The 16371-nt window shown below is 52.3% G+C and overlaps 7 protein-coding genes across 7 annotated transcripts; 3 read left to right on the top strand and 4 right to left on the bottom strand.

Annotated features, from left to right (window-relative positions):
* Positions 1-183: 183 nt before the first annotated feature.
* Positions 184-1067, bottom strand: N7443_009631 (uncharacterized protein; the record flags this gene model as incomplete). Its single annotated transcript, XM_056889687.1, has 5 exons — positions 184-584; positions 644-770; positions 805-835; positions 906-945; positions 995-1067. 5 exons carry the CDS (start codon positions 1065-1067, stop codon positions 184-186), a joined length of 672 nt encoding a protein of 223 aa, XP_056736178.1.
* A 2570-nt stretch (positions 1068-3637) lies between these two features.
* Positions 3638-3931, top strand: N7443_009630 (Mitochondrial ornithine carrier protein AmcA/O.t1.c1; the record flags this gene model as incomplete). Its single annotated transcript, XM_056889686.1, has 1 exon — positions 3638-3931. One exon carries the CDS (start codon positions 3638-3640, stop codon positions 3929-3931), a length of 294 nt encoding a protein of 97 aa, XP_056736177.1.
* A 2164-nt stretch (positions 3932-6095) lies between these two features.
* N7443_009629 (glycerol-3-phosphate dehydrogenase GUT2) lies at positions 6096-8379 on the bottom strand (the record flags this gene model as incomplete). Its single annotated transcript, XM_056889685.1, has 4 exons — positions 6096-6172; positions 6230-7558; positions 7624-7883; positions 7949-8379. The coding sequence occupies 4 exons, from the start codon at positions 8377-8379 to the stop codon at positions 6096-6098; spliced, it is 2097 nt and encodes a 698-aa protein (XP_056736176.1).
* A 1646-nt stretch (positions 8380-10025) lies between these two features.
* Positions 10026-11768, top strand: N7443_009628 (uncharacterized protein; the record flags this gene model as incomplete). The annotated part of the gene is made up of 4 exons (XM_056889684.1): positions 10026-10394; positions 10464-11221; positions 11289-11407; positions 11458-11768. The coding sequence occupies 4 exons, from the start codon at positions 10026-10028 to the stop codon at positions 11766-11768; spliced, it is 1557 nt and encodes a 518-aa protein (XP_056736175.1).
* Positions 11769-12242: 474 nt separating this feature from the next.
* N7443_009627 (uncharacterized protein) lies at positions 12243-12614 on the bottom strand (the record flags this gene model as incomplete). The annotated part of the gene is made up of 1 exon (XM_056889683.1): positions 12243-12614. The coding sequence occupies one exon, from the start codon at positions 12612-12614 to the stop codon at positions 12243-12245; it is 372 nt and encodes a 123-aa protein (XP_056736174.1).
* Positions 12615-13556: 942 nt separating this feature from the next.
* Positions 13557-14040, bottom strand: N7443_009626 (DASH complex subunit DAD2; the record flags this gene model as incomplete). Its single annotated transcript, XM_056889682.1, has 3 exons — positions 13557-13672; positions 13729-13788; positions 13836-14040. The coding sequence occupies 3 exons, from the start codon at positions 14038-14040 to the stop codon at positions 13557-13559; spliced, it is 381 nt and encodes a 126-aa protein (XP_056736173.1).
* A 242-nt stretch (positions 14041-14282) lies between these two features.
* On the top strand, positions 14283-16296 carry N7443_009625 (shugoshin family protein; the record flags this gene model as incomplete). The annotated part of the gene is made up of 4 exons (XM_056889681.1): positions 14283-14331; positions 14396-14828; positions 14878-15404; positions 15467-16296. The coding sequence occupies 4 exons, from the start codon at positions 14283-14285 to the stop codon at positions 16294-16296; spliced, it is 1839 nt and encodes a 612-aa protein (XP_056736172.1).
* Positions 16297-16371: the final 75 nt, after the last annotated feature.

Below are 16371 nucleotides of genomic sequence, written 5' to 3'. Positions count from 1 at the left end.
CCCTATGTACAGGCATTCGACGATGGCATCCCAGGGAGCCCGCATATGCCTCACCTCGTCTTATCTTGGATGAATGCATTCGGGTATTTATAGAAAAGTGCTCATTATTTACAATGGAATTCGAGCGTAAAAACAAGAGTTTCATAGCTTCATGTACTATCGTCGACTCGCGAGTTTGTTGTCTCACATAAAGTCATCCAGGAAGTCTGCGTCTCGGTCCTGGTTGCTACTGTCCTCCATGTTTTCGGTGCTGAACATGTCATCGTACGCATGATCCTTCTGCCACTTGAGCTGCTCTCGTTCTCTCTTCTCCAGCTTGTCCTTCTCTCGCTGTTGGTCTCGGGTTTTTCGGTCGTCGTTACGCTTCTTCTTCATAAACTCCTCCTTCTCTGCTGGGAGATCGGGGAACTTCTCGACCCGGGTCTTATTGAGTCGGTTGACAATCGGGTTTTCGCGTTCCCGGACGAGGATTTTGCGGACCAGTTTGGAGTTATGGAATGAGACCTGGCCGGTCGCCATCGAGCCATCCTTCTTGAGATTAGACCATGGTGTGTAAATGATGGTGATGTTGTCTTTTTTGTTTCCTGTAGGTGGCTCTTAGTTCCCATCTGTATCCCGTCGGGAGGGATTCTTGTCGACCGACCTTCAATGGAATTGGCCTTGGTTAGTTGTGCGCAGTCATCGAGAAGGGGCTGCGGGATATTTTCCCATGTTTCTCCGTCACGGAGGCGGACGTAGACGTGGGCACTCGAAAGATTATCAACGTGGAACTGTGTGAGTAGGTATCAGACCATTGGTCATAACGGTGGGTGCAGTGCAGGCAAGGAAACCGACCCTGTCGCAAGATAAATGAGCTATTAGTCACACGATTCTAGAGGCCTTTGACCATGGTAGTTCAAGCATACCAGACATCACTTTCTAATCCAAACTGGATCAAGTCCTCATCTGGCGAATTTGTTAGGAGCGTTCCCCAGCGAGCCAATCGGTGGCATACTTTCAAACTTGTCCTTGCCGACATACAGAAAGGCGGACGGGCTGACAACTTTGGATGTGAAATAGTAGACCATGGCGACCAGTCTGCCAGATCCAGGCGGTGTTCAACAGGGCGTGTACCGGGCACGTTGACTCAAGAAATCCCAAATTGGTGGTGGGGAAGAAGCTCACGAAATATTGACGGATGAGTCAGCGACAACTATAGATCAGCCACTGGATTGCAACACAAAATACATTACACGAGCGACCAAGGAAATCTTGTACATTGCGTCTCCAAATCGGAAATTGTAGACGCCTCATTAGTTTGGAATATTGAGAGACATGTTTGAAAGTTTTGTCCTGATAAGGAAAAGAAAAGATGTTAAAAAAAAAATAATAAAAAAATAAAAAGACCTCTACAGAACGGGATGGTCTTGGAGAGTTAAAATAAGCACGACGAAGTATTTAGGACCCGCGACATCTCCTTGGTCTCGACTCTGGATGTACACACTAGATAATACGCAAACATTTGTATACCATTGAGCATCAAATGGAGTGATAGGGTCTCTAAAAAAATACGAGTGGCGTGAAGAGGCTGATCCGAGAGTAGGGTAGGATGTGTTGCTCTGCACAGATATTCACGGATAAACACTCTGATCAATGATCTTTCAAAGTCAACTCGGTCTTTTGCCGAACAAAAGGAGACCCTCAATCGATTGATGTATGTCCATCTTGAGACCTCGATATAAGCAAGGGAAAAAAAAAAAGGATGCTCGAGAAACCTAGGAAGACATAGGAGACATAATGAGCCGGATTAGAGAACAGGGCACACGTTCAATTGGTATAGGAAAATTGAAAGTAGAAAATTAAGCTCCCTAGTGGCGACAGGAAGGTCAAAGCGGTGGAAGAGAATCAAAGTTCAGAAATGGCTCTGTATTTGAGTAACCATCTCGTCTCATTTCATCGCATTTCATGTCATCTCACCTCACCTCATCTCATCTCATCTCATCTCATACCCCTGGCTTTTGAAACAGGAAGTACAATGGATACGATCACCCGGAGCTTCTGGCTCGTTCACGTATTCAGGGTTGCGCGGTGAAGTCAGGCACAGTTCTCTGGTTCTAATTTCCTGACTTTCTGACTTCATCCAAATTTTCAGGATTCATCGTCAGTTTGCTCCGATCCGCTACACAAGAGAAAATCGACACCTCAGAGACCCGATTGATGCACTGGCGTGGGGAACTCGATGGACTTCATTCCGGCGCAATAGCCTCTCTGGGTTCTAGCTTCCTTCTGGTCAGTGCGAGACTTCGACCGACTCTCCACTCCCCTGAAGCTTCACGCTCAGCCCGATTTGCTTCCTAGCTCCGAGAAAGCGTTCACTTGCTTTTCTTTGTCTCGGAGATCACGAACCTAAAATTGTCACAAACTATGAGACTGTGCGGCGGTTCCATCGTCAGCGTCTATGTCGGCGAGACATTCTGAAACGGCCCACTGAAGCGCCAGATCAGCGAGGGACCCAGATGTGGTGCCAAAGTGGAATCTGTTTAGTTTCCGGATAAATTCCGCAAGAGGGTCATCCTGATGTCCCAACTCCTGTGACGCCGCGACGAGATAGATGGAGCCGGGTGTGCGCGGCCGACACGGCCGACAAAGCCCGGCACGAGGCACCAGGGGGGATTGAAAAAGAAAACCAGCGACAAGGGACCAATGATCAGCACTGGCTCCTGAATTCTTGGGCCGGTCTATGTTCAAGGTCTCTGAGTCAGGCCTGAGTCAAGCCAATGCAAATTCGAGGATTCCAGTCGATCTAGTTACGTCAAGGTGAACAGCCGGGCCAGATCCTGGAAAGCGGGAAATGGCTAGCTCGGGCAGTTGAGGAGCCTCACCGTTCCCGGGCTAGCAGATCTCCACTCAACTGATGCACCGGACTTGATACTTGATGGGCTCGAGGACATGCATCCCTCTTGCTCGCGAGTAGGATTGCGCCTCTAATCTATCAACTTAAGCGACCTGTCCGACCCTTGAACCCTATGGCCCAACGACGAATCAGGGCCTGGCATACGTGGACTCGTTTCGATCCTCCCCGGCTAGCTCGATCCTAGCCGGAGCATGTCATAATTTTGGCCAAAAAAACCGTTACGCCAAGGATGTTTAACGCTTCCACAGCGGGCGAGCCCGTTCATAGCAAACCACCCCACTACCCTCCTATTCATATTTCAAGGATGTCCCATCCTGGACATCCCCGTGGCCTCCTGAAGGAACTTCCTCCCTATTTCAAGCATCCGGCCGCCGTCTTTTTCTCTTGCTCGGGATGAATTCCGATCTGTGTCTGTCCTTTTGCATCGGGATCTATGGAAATTAAAAATTGACTGCTACTGGTGTTTTCCCGGGTGTCACTCTTAGCATCTCGGACTACTGAACCGGGTCCTTCCCTCCCCCTCCCCTTTCCTTTGCTCCACTTCGGCTCCATTTGATGATAGAAAAAGCTTCCGGACTTCCATCTGGTCGCATGCCAGGTTTCACCTTATTGTCCTGGCTTTTTTGTCTCAATTTTCATCGGCTCCCCTCGCACATATCTCCAATCGCTGTCGCCATCTGCGGCTATCCCTCGTCACGAACTTCCAGAGGACCCCGCATTTTCATTCTTCGCGTCGTTCTCGCCATGCCCGGCTCGTCAAGCGACCCAGATGCCATCCGACAGGCTTTAGACCGTGCCCGAGACTGTGAAGATGGTCCTGTGGACCCTTCAACTTCCGCTATCCTCGAAGCTGCTCTCGCGGAACTATGGAGTCGGATCTCCGCCGCACCCGACACCTATGTCCCTAGTCCAGATGAATTCGCTCTTTTCAATTACTTTCTCCATCGATTTCAGGGCAATCCTCTAGCCCGACGGGTTGTGGGGCGATTCTGGGACAACTATCAGGCTCCGCCCAATACCGATGGGAACAATAAATAACCAGCACGACCACCCCAGGTTTACTCGAGACATGCTACCTAGCTGGATGTGTGTCTTCCACCGAAGGCCATTTTTTTTTCAGCGCGTGCATCCCAGAATACCCCATGATGGCGAGGCCTGCACCTGCAAGCCTGCTGCGGTTCGTCGCATACTGGCACAAATCCGGACAAGAGAACGGTATTCCACGACACTCAGCTCATGATCTACTCCGCAGGTGACCACACCGACAATCCCCAGCTGCAGAAGAGAATCCCCCAGTGATGAAATCTGGCGGGGGGGGGGAGGAGAGTAGTCTAAGGCGACTGTTTTCTGGTCAGGCCACTCCACTCCTCTCTGTCCATACGGTCAAAGGAGGAGGGGGGCACAGTATGATGCGGGCCGTTGCGCTTCCAGCGGGAGTCGGTGTGAGGTGCATCGATCCCTGTCTCAGTCGGGACCGCATGCATAGGGCAGGGCATCTCCGCATGCCACACGGATCTAATTGAAGACGAACTACTCGTCTCGTGGAATTATTATACAGTGACTCTGGTGCTTTATGACAGTGTCCCACTGTATTAACACATATAGCTGATATGTTATTAATATAACGATATTCACTGTCTATAAAGAGCGAGTAACAGGCATCTGCATGGGCTCGCCAGTGATTTTTCCGACTGGCTCACTAGCAACCTCGAGACTGTGAGTAAACGGAACTTTGGTAATTTACTCGGGATGGGGAGCTCATTTGTTGACTGCTGATGACAAATATTGGGAGTCCTCAGATATATAGAGCCGATCGAAACTGGCGCTAAACCCGATGGCTAAAGATGACAGAGGCCCAAGGCGCCACATCACCGGTAGGACCACATCAAATCGAGGGAGTGAGATTTTGTAGAATACAGCATCCTTGCCCAACCTAACCTAGTCCCAGCTGCACAGTCTTTGCTTGCCAAGCACCAGGTTCATTCCGACGCCCACCCTGTAACAAATTAAGACCCACGAATTGTCGTTTCCTTCCCCGCAGGCTCTGGAAAACTGATTTGATTGTAAAAAAAAATACAGTCTAATAACACACTGTAACAAAGTCAATTAGAGCACTTTGAAGATCGAAAAGCCATTCACTTACAACGATGAGCCCCAGACAGTACCAAGAGAAGGTTGTAGCTAAAACTATCTCCGGTTCATGAACTAGCAGTATCGATTCAAACAGAGCCAGGAAAAGCCCCGATAAATCGAAAGGAAACCAGCGGGCAAAGAGGGAAGTTTAGTAAAGCAACTAGTCCCGTATTCAAACAGTTCGAAGGGATCGTGGCAGCAATACATACTGTGAGGCCCAACCCCCCAGTGAAGACCGGAATACCTTCGGCAATCATCCAAGGTAAATTCTAAGAGATGAAATAGAGGTGGTCCAGGCTGCACGAGCCACAAACGCACGGGAATGTATGGAGTTGGCGCTCGAAGCAGACGGACATACATGAACCTCATCACAACCTTCGTATGTACGACTCCTTCAATCACCATGTGGGTAACTGTCCATACTGCCAGAACAGTGACGGTGCCGCTATGAACGCACGGTAACTACAGTCATCTTCCAAGGGACCAGAGAAGACATATTGCTCATAGGGGACGAGACTGAGAGTTGACAGCGTCTTGAAGAGGGCAATGATCCCCAATGAGACCTTATCATCATGATAATTGAAGATCGCCTCCGATTCTCAGGATAAAAGGGAACAGAGGGGAGTTTTGTTGTACTTACAAATGCTAGCTTGCCTCAAATCAGTAGTCTAATTGGAATGATTTACTCCTCCGGGAGCGTCACCACCAGCATAAGGCCTTGAAATAGTCGTGGTATCGCATTCGTTGGCAGAGGGGCCCTTCAGCTTGAGTGACGCTGCAAGTCCTCCGGTCTCCGGTCTCCGTCGAAGCACTCATTTCGTCTCGAAGGTTTAAGCACCTGGCATTTATAGCAACCTTCTGTCGTCAAATGGGGACTTGTCATCTGTAGCACTAGTAATAATTTCAACGATAGTTTTACCTACAATATAACAAAGCTTACCTTTTGGCCTCACATCCACATTCTAAGGTAGGAAGTTAGGTATCGCCCTTGGTGGGACAATTGGTAGGACAAGGAAAACATTTCTATTTGTACAATGACTGAGTCTAGCTTATTTACCATACCACACATCTAGCTGGGCGGAGCTGCAGTCAGTGCATCAGCAGGGTGGGCGATGGATTCGCCGTCGAGGATATCCGCCGGCGGGCCTGGCAATGGTCAGCAAATGATCAATTGATTTGAGAGAGGAAGTTGTTGAGACTTACTAGTGCGGGAGAAAGTCTTGCGCTCCTCCACATCGACGTCTCTCACGCGGCCATTCACGACCTCCTGTCGAGACAGTCCGAGCAGCTTCTTGGGGAGACCCATCGAGGAGAGATACTTGACCGAATCCTTCCACTCAGTGTCCTTGCGGTGGCTGGACCAGTTCAGCTCCTCGCCCATCAGGTCAATCACGCTTGGGAGCGCTTCCAAGGCAGCCTCGGCGTTCAAGAAGGCCAGACGAGTGCGGCGGGCGATCACGTCGACTGCGGTCTGAGCATACTCGTGGCGGACAGCGTAGCGGACCTCGCCGTCAACGAAGGGGTACATGGGGGAGATACGGCAGCCACGCACGGGGAAGCGGGCATTGGTCGGGGACGACAGGGCGGCCACCTGCCACGCGCGGTCACCGTACGAGATGGTGAGGTGCTGAGCGACCTCAGTCTCGAGACCGAAGTGCTGAATCAGGTTGATGAAGAGAGTCTTGGAGAAACCGTGGGCACCGATCAGGCGAACCTGGTGGGTCTGGCAGGAACCGTCCAGAATGGCACCATCGGCCACCAAGCCGCTGCCACCGACACCACTGATATCCGGAAGGTTCTTGACCTCCCGAGGCTTCAAGTTGAACTGGCTGATTGCTTCATCCACGGCCTCCTCGGCCATTTGACGGTAGGTGGTCCACTTACCACCGGCACAGGTCAACAAGCCCGAGGGGGAGACAGCGATCAGGTGGTTGCGAACAAGGGCCTGGGAGCTGGTCTTGTTGGGGTCGCGCACCAGAGGACGGATACCCGACCAGGCAGCCAGAACGTCGCTACGATCGACCGTGATGTCCGGAGCGAGATAACCACGAATCTCCGACAAGATCCAGTTGATGTCCTGCTCGGAGGGCTCGGGGTGGGGAGTAATTTCGGTGGGCGCATCGGTGGTACCGGCAATGGTGTTACCCTGCCAGGGAAGGAAGAAAATGACACGACCGTCGGAGGTAGAAGGGTCGATCAGACCCATGTTCGAAGGGCTGTAGTATCCGGGGAGAATCACGTGAACACCGGAGCTGGGAGCCACAATCTCCTTAATATCAGGCTCGTCCATCTTGCGGATGGAGTCAGTGAAGGGACCAGTGGCATTGATGATACCCTTGGCGCGGATGCTGAATTCCTGAGTCTCTTCGCCATCCTTGGAGGGGACCACATCCTTCATGCGCGCACCACACAGCTTGCCGTTGGCATCCTTGGTCAGACCGGTGACTTCCATGTGGTTCACGACGGTACTGCCATAGAGAGCAGCCGTCATGGCGAGCGAAACGTTCATCCGGGAGTCATTGTGTGCGCCATCTTTGACCAGTCAGTCGTTTTCCCCAGGATTTTTCTCAGGGGAATAAAGAGGGTCGTTTTCTTACCATAGTAGACCATGGCACCGACCACATTTTCACGCTTCAGCATGGGGAAGGCATCAATTGCCTTACTCTTCGTCAAGAAATACGAGCTCTCAATACCTTCCGAACCAGCCAGGAAGTCATAGGCCTTGCAACCAGCCCAGAAATAGGGAGCCTGCCACAATTTCTGCACGGGAACCATGATGGGAAGCCATTGGGAAAGGTGAGGAGCAGTGTTCAAGAAATATTTGCGCTCACGAAGAGCTTCCTTCACCAACTTGTACCTGCCATGCGATGCATATTAGCCAACTGGCCGTGGGCAGAGTGTCCGGAAGAATGGAAGACCGACTGGTTGTAGTCCAATTCCCAAACCGCTTTCTCCAGGTAGCGCACACCACCGTGTACCAACTTGGTACTCTTGCTGCTGGTACCGGCACTGAAATCATCACGCTCGACCACAGCGACCTTCAAACCTCGGGTGGCGGCATCCAAAGCAATACCGGCACCGGTCGCACCAGCCCCAATAACCAACAGATCGTACTCCTCCTCAGTCTGGCTCCGCTTCAGGTCCTCGATCTGCTCGAGGCGGGATTTGATAAGGGGGAAGACGGGAGGCACCAGCTTGCCTTCACGGTAGCCGGGCGGGGGAACTGCGGGAGCTTCGAGACCGGGGATATTGCGCGGGCGGTAGGAGATGTAGAGAACTCCAGCTCCGGCGGCCGCGGCCGCCGAAGTGTAGAGCAAAGGTCGCAGAAACTTGCGCGAATGACGAGCGGCCATTATCCGATGGCTGGATTATTAGTCCCTAACAATTCGTATAATTGAAGTTGTAGGGGAGGTATTCGACCGAGTCGATGGCGAATGAGGCCGGTTTGGGGGGGGGGGGGGGGGGGGATGAGTTGATGGGAGATGGGAGAAGAGAGAGAGAGAAGGGAAAAGGGACGGGAGGGAGGTAGCAAAATGCGTCGCTGATACTTGGGTAATTGGTACTTGGTACTTGGTACTTGGCAGAGGAGTCTGGCAGTCCAAGGCAAGATTTGCGAAACGGGGCCTCGGAGCTATGATATCGCTACACCTTCCTACGATCAAACCGGTCACTGAAGCTGGACACAGCTCACCCTGCGTCATTCCCCTTACAAGATCCAGCCCATTGGAGGCTTGGTCAAGTGGATCCAGATGACGGCGTCCAGGCTCTTGAAATGTATTCCTCCACCAATAGCCGGCTCGGGAACCCTGTGTAGAATCCACCGGAGTTCCGCCCCGATTACTCGTGTGACGCGCAGAGATTTCGCTCTCCCTTTTTGGTTTGGGTAATTCTTCATTGGGTGGGATTTCGATTTTCACTTGTTATCGGCAAGTCTGACGATCTCTTCCTCCCCTTCGGAACTCGATCATACAATCCAGGGATCCTACAAATCTCTGCATGGCCAGCTGACTTGCTCCACTCAAGATCGCGGCCCCGGTTTTCAGGGGGTGTCTGCCAGGTTCGCAGATCCACTATACTCTCATAGTGTGTCATCTCAACCTGCCATTCTGAACAAAACCGGATGAGATCCACAACCCCGTGCCAGGTTCGCATTTATGCTCCTTGCGTCCTGGAATGCGCTAAACGGCGATCCCCTGGTGGAGCAAATCCAGGACCCCGTGCAAGAGTGGAGGCTTCTGATTGCTTATAGTGATGCCCGGCTATTGTCACTAGTCACGTATATATAAATAACTCGGCCCTGAGTCCGCCGCGCCTCAAGATGCGTCCCGAGCCCCCGACCATATTCAGTGTTCTATAATCGAGTCTTTGCGGTACCATGACTGATCACGCTCGTGGAATGACCCTAAACCTCGGGTCAACCTGGGTCAAATAATAACCGTGCGCATCAAGTGAGGGCGACGCTTGGCTCCGGTATATCGATCCCCTGGCCAAGGACTGGTGCGGCAGCCCTGAGCGGATATCCATGATCATTCTGTCTAAACATGGTCAAAGCATTTGATGGAAAGAAGTCGATGAAGACTGAAGAAATGTCAAAGGAACTTGTCTAACTGTCTGGAGGGTTGAAAAAGTGAACAGTGTGAGGGTCCGCAATGAAAATATGGAAAAACCATTGGTCCCAATATACTTACAGCTGCCCTAGACCCAAATCATGGGCAATAAGTGAGTGGCATGTAGACCTATCCTAGGCGCGCTTAGTTTATAGAGGAAATCTACGAATTCTCCCAGCGCTGGATTTCCGAGATAGAGCAGGGCGGGTGGATTCCGCGCGGAATTCGGCGCAGAGTCACCTGGGGTAAAAGTGTGGGGTAGCAGTCTATCTTCGGGTTGACTGTGAGCTCTGGGTAGCACGGAAATGTTCCATTCAGCCTGTACTCATTTCTCTGAGGTTTTCTTATAACTTGCCTGGTGGTCTTCTGGGAAACAAATCACTCAGTCAACCATGGCCATCGCAACAGTACTATCGGCCCTCCAGGGCAGAGTGATTCAGTCTCCCTGGCAGTCATTGGGTGCCACCGCTCTCATCCTACCCTTCCTATATGTTGTTTTAAATGAGTTTATTCGCTCTTCAGCCCGCGTCAAGGGTATGAAGGGCCCTACCGGACTGCCGTTGATCGGGAACCTGGCTCAGATCCGAACGAACGCAGCCGAGCAGTATCGCCTATGGTCAAAGAAGTTCGGATCCGTGTATCAGATTCAGCTGGGTAACATCCCCGTCGTCGTGGTGAACTCTGCGGCTGCGGCAAAGGTCCTCTTCGGTCAGAATGCCCAGGCTCTGAGCTCGCGGCCGGAGTTCTATACCTTTCATAAGGTGAGTTCGGCTGCGTTCGGTCACTCATGGTATTTCCTGCGCTTGTCAACTAACGCCAGCCCTTCATAGATCGTCTCTAACACATCGGGCACGACCATTGGAACGTCGCCCTACAGCGACTCACTGAAGCGCCGCCGAAAGGGGGCTGCCTCCGCCCTCAATCGGCCGTCGGTCGATACGTACGTCGCTCACCTGGATGTGGAGTCCAAGGCCTTTGTAGACGAGCTCAATCGATACGGTAATGGCGGCAAGACTCCCGTTGACCCGATGCCCATGATCCAGCGCCTGAGCTTGAGTCTGGCCTTGACTCTGAACTGGGGCGTGCGTATTGCTTCGCAGGAAGAGGACATGTTCGATGAGATTACCCACGTCGAGGAGGAGATTAGCAAGTTCCGCAGTACCACAGGTAATTTGCAGGATTACATTCCTCTCTTGCGGTTGAATCCGTTCAGCAGCAATTCACAGAAGGCCGCAGAGATGCGCATGCGACGAGACAAGTATTTGGGATCTCTGAACCGAGACTTGGACGACCGAATGAAAAAAGGAACTCACGCGCCTTGCATTCAGGCCAACGTGATCTTGGACAAGGAGGCCAAACTGAACAGCGAGGAGCTCACCTCGATCAGCCTGACAATGCTGTCCGGTGGCCTTGACACGGTCACGACTCTTGTCGCGTGGAGTATCGGTCTCCTCTCTGCACGACCCGATGTGCAGGACAAGGCTGCCAAGGCGATTCAAGAGATGTACGGCACGAACGAGCCCATGTGCTCCGCGGACGACGATCAAAAATGCGCATACGTTACAGCGCTGGTGAGGGAGTGTCTTCGGTAAGAGCGATGCCCATTTCATAGAATCTCTATCATCAATAAGCCGTGCTAATCAGACCCTCTTTAGGTACTTTACGGTCCTTCGACTCGCCCTCCCTCGAACCTCAATCAGGGACATTACTTACCAGGGCACCGTGATTCCCAAGGGTACCGTCTTCTTCTTGAATGCCTGGGCATGCAATATGGGTAAGTGGTCGTACAGCGTCATGCCGGACTCAACTAACCCCCTTTCCTAGACCCGGACGTGTGGACCGACCCAGATGTGTTTCGGCCGGAGCGGTGGTTTGAGCAACCAGACGCACCCCTGTTCACCTATGGCATGGGCTACCGCATGTGCGCCGGGTCGCTGCTGGCCAACCGCGAACTCTATCTGGTCTTCATGCGGACGCTCAACAGTTTCCGCATCGAACCCCACGATGACACGGACTGGCACCCCGTTCGTGGCAACTCCGATCCAACCAGTCTGGTGGCCATTCCCCAAAAGTATGAGGTGCGCTTCGTGCCTCGGAATGCGAGTGCATTGAATAAGATTTTGGCGACACCCTGAACGGCACTGGGGAAACACAACATGAAACTAGGGAGAGGGGCAGGGAGCTCACGACATATGGGCGAGTTTAGCCCGGGGATCCAGGTGGAGCATCTACCCGACCTTCTCCACTGTTTACGAGAGAGATGTCATGTTTTGGCCAATTGTTGCTCCACGGAGCTTGTTCATTCGATGTAGTCTACATTCTGGCATCAGATCCATCGCCCCACGGGCTTTACATTCTGTATCATGAGCCCATTAAATCCTCCCAACTCCAAATATAGCACAGAGGCTTGAATAAAAGAAAACGAAGAGGGTATATAGTGTCGTGAAGAGCGGGAGGTGTTCCAAATCCAAGCCAAATTCCTTAATCTTTTTTTTTTCCAATTGACGCCGAGATGTTTTCCGTATGCAATGTTTCGCTGAGAGCAAGGGCATCGATGCCCGAAAAGTAGTAGGTTATGTCAAGATTGATCGAGGTAGGGCCCGACATCATTAAGAAGTGGTCAATCGTCGCTTCAGGTCTCGAACGGGATCGAAGGAGCTCGCGTAGTCACGGAGCTCATCCTGAAGGTGATCAGAGATGGTGGCATTTGATGCGTGGCTCCTCAGGGAGGATAGAGAGGTTTGGGAGGACGAAGCCGATAGGCTTCGTGCCGATCGAGTATCAATGTTGGAGTCGGCTGTGGATGAACGAGAGTGGGAGTGGGAGTGAGAGTGTGACTTGGCAGCCTGTCGAGGCAGCGAGCCCTCTTCGGTAGAAGTTCGATCCAGCTCGACGAGTCGACATGATTGAGAGCAGTAGGGACCGCCGGATGTCTGTCGGTCACAGGCGAGACAGAAATCCAAAGACCATTCGGTAGCCATGGTGGGTGAGGAATGAATCGACTAGGGAAGATCGAAGAGGAGCAAGAGGAGTACGAGGTGCAAGAGGTGCAGATATGTAGTTTGAACACGATCACCTCATGGGTCCACCGTGTTGCTGTACAGTCATGCCACACCCGGGTACGAGGCAAATAATATAGCAAGACGATGGCACGGATAACCCCTGCAGCCTACCACGGCGCACGATGATTGCGGGGGGTCGACATTATGGCGTGGCTCGGGCGCTTAAGACGAAAAAGCGGACCTTGCGAGGATTCCAGCTGCAGGAACCTCGAACGGGCAACCATCGACCAAATCTCCACTCATGTCGTGCCTCGCGAGCCCGTCATCTGCCCACATGAGGTCCGAGCCCCTCCGTGGGTGATGGGTGATGGGTGCCTGAGTGGTCTGACTGGACTAGTGATGTTGGAAACGTGTATCTTCAGCCATGAAGATCATGGGAAAACCCTGCCCTCCATGATAATTATTTGATTTGGTGTTCATGGCATAGCGCCTAAAACTATGATAAGGTAAGGTGGTAAAACTCCTCCTCCTGCGTCACTCGGGGTCGCTCGGGGTCGCTCTTGGTACTCTTGGTTGGCTCTTCCCCCTCTTCCCTCGGACCCCCTCTCCTCCAGATAAACTCGGGCTGCATTGACTACGCTACAGGGTCACGCGATGATCGCTCGAGGAATGTAAATCCCCCTGAAATGCGGGGAGGGATGATGCGATCGTGCTCGTGCTTGACCCCAGCACGATCGTGATCCTGATCGCTCCGTCCTTTCTCCGGGCCTATGGCAATAGGCAATTGGGTGAACTGCCAGGGTAGAGGGGGGGGGGAGGGGGGAGCCGAGTCTCAGGCTAGTCACACAAGAAATCCGGGAATGTGAGGCGCAGTGGAAATCAGTCGCCTATGACGGCAACGGTTGAAAAAAACTATCGGCCTCATTCGCCAGTCTTGTCGCGCTGCTCGGCGGGGATGCGAACCAAAGTGGCTGGTAAGCGAGACGGAGATTCTTCTGTCTCGGGTCCAGTGAAATCTGGAAGTCCACTAGCTTTGTCTGCGATAACGTCAGTTATGGCATTTCCCCTCTGATAAGCATCCTCTCAAGCTTACTGGAGGCAAGGCTGATAGCACGGAGGACATTGTCCCAATTTGCAAGCACGCATGCAACAGCTGGAGACAAATTAGTAGGCGTGCAGTCGCAGGGGGGAGAGAACCACCTTCGGTACCATCTTTCAACGTAGCAATTTTACTCTCGAGGGCTTGCATTTGCATGGCCAACGTTCCACTCAAATCCCGCAGCTGTCGTAAATTCTCCAGCTCGGCCTTTTTGGCCGCGATACGCATGGCCAACGCCGACGAGGGCTGAGAAGGCTGGCGAAGCCCGGCTCCGGGAAGCATGGTCGGTCGAGACGAGTAGGCCATATGAGATAATGTGGCGCGTCTCCAGAGAAAGCTCGTAGTTCGCGTAGTTCGCGCAGATCTCAGCTCAAGGTCGAATAACGTGATCCTCAGTCATGCAGTCCTAGAGGGGTAGCTGAGTCATCCAAACATGCGCTAGGCTTAATCCAGGTAAACATCAACAGCCGTGTTTACCTCCAATCTTCGATACTTCATTTTACACTGCGCTTCTTGCACCCACCCGTCAATCGGCCTCTTTTGCCACCATGGCTCGGCTGAATGATTTTGCTGCTCCCTCGGAGTCTGTTGAGGCTTGTAAGTCCCCCTTCCCCCCTTTTCCGACCGACTCCCAGGGACCCGAATTGACGCGATGTTTCAGTGAAGCGTCGATTCGTGCGGCAAAATCGCGAGATCGCACGGGTCAACTCTATGCAGTCACTTCGCATCCGCAGCTTAGAGTCCGAAATATCGCATCTCCTAGGGGAAAATGTTTCACTACGGGAACAAGTCATCAACCTCACCCAAGAAATCGACCGACTAGAGTCAGCCAAATTGCTCCACGATGGGGTCTACGATATAAAGAGTCGCCTGGACGCAAAAGTCGCCGAGCTCAATGGAATTGCATCAGAGTTAGGAATGTTACCACGCAAAATTGGCAAGGTTGGAGACAAGGCTGGCGATTCCGATCACTCAAAAGCGACCGCACTAGACACGAGACCTCGAGCGACAGACTCAGAATTCAATACCGGAGTCGACGACGGCAAGCTCCCCGCCATATTGGAGGATAAATACTTCCCGCGCCGGACATTGGAGTAAGGCTCAAACTGATATGGCAAAATATCACCTTGCTAATCTTTGCAGGCCTCAAGAAATCCACAATCTCGTTCAGGCTGATCACAGCCTGCCCAATTCTCCCCACGCGATCCATCTGGATCACGATCATTCAGATATTACCGCGGATATTTCCAGCCCCCTTTTCAGCAAGCCCCTACCAAGGCGCCAGCCTGAGACCGAGACCGATGCCCTAGCTCTAGTGTCATCTCTTCCCCCTACACTCGAGACACGAAAGAAGAAAAAGAAGACGGTTTCGTCGGGACCTATTTCCGAGGGCATGGCCCCGCCAGAGAGCCCAAGTCCGAAGATTGGCGACACACAACCTGGGAAATCCGGATCGAAGCGCAAATTCAGGCCTGACGACGATGGATTCTTGTCCGATACAGCGCCGGAAGATGATGAGTTCCAATTTCGTCGTCCGAGTCATAGCCCTTTGAAGCAAACAGACCCATTCGATTTCATGCGTCCGGATTTCTCGCCTAGCAAAACACCGGTGAACATGAAGCGAGGATCGTCGAGCTCCGGGGCCAGCAAACGAAAGGTTCTTGAGCCGAGTATGCAATTAATTCCCCATCCCATTGATTCTATGTACAATTTGGCTGATAAAGTTAAACAGAGAGCGCAAATGCCAACCTCGGATCCCCTCAAAAGGCTCGAGCATCTTTACAACCCGAGAACAAGATGGCGGCGAAAATGGGAAGGGACGAAAATATCAAGTCTCCCGTGAAGCCTAAGGAGCTCGAGAGCAGCAAAAACAAATCCCTCAGTCAGAAACCACGCGTTCGATCAACTCCAATGCTACAGAAGCAGAAACGCTCCAGCCGATCTACGGAATATGACGAAGCATATAGCCAGCCCGTCCCCATCATGCTCAAAGACTCACCTGTGGCCAGATCTGGAGAGGGGCTTATGGGAGTGTCTGATTTGGCTGCATCTCGGCCCTCCCGCCGTCGTGGCGCTGTGGTTAGCTATGCGGAGCCCAACCTCCGAGACAAGATGCGCCGCCCGACGAGTGAAATGGCAGACGCAGTCATAGCCGGCGGGTCTCGCAGATCGTCCAGTCTCCAATTTCGTGAGAGTTTGGACAACGCAGACGACCATTCAAGAAAGAGCGGGGCTGGTTCTGGTTCTTTATTGAATGGCAGTCTTCCTGCAGATTTGGCTCTCGCAGACCAGGCAACCGACGTGTTCATGAAGGACATTGCACCGGAGCAATTAATCGATACGGTTTCTCATCGGAGACAATCGCGGCGGCATTCGTCGAATCCGAAGAGCACCGCTCGACACGTATCATCGCATGACGTGGACTTCGGAGAATCGCCGACCACTTTCACGCAGATGGAAGGCGCGGAAGGTGAAGAAACTCCCGGGTGGAACTCTGCAATGGATGTAGGGCATCGGCGAGAAACTCGCATTGCGGCAAGGAGAAAGAGTATGATGGTGTGAGGGTCTTTGCCCGAAATTCTAAACTTTAATCGTGTATTTACATTTTAAACTGCCCTTTGCTGCAGCTATGATACA

Source organism: Penicillium atrosanguineum (assembly GCF_028827265.1).
Source record: "Penicillium atrosanguineum strain IBT 20685 chromosome Unknown utg000008l_segment0_segment0, whole genome shotgun sequence".
NCBI lineage: Eukaryota > Fungi > Ascomycota > Eurotiomycetes > Eurotiales > Aspergillaceae > Penicillium > Penicillium atrosanguineum.
Note: the sequence above shows the minus strand (reverse complement) of the source record. Positions and strands in the feature narration are given on the sequence as shown.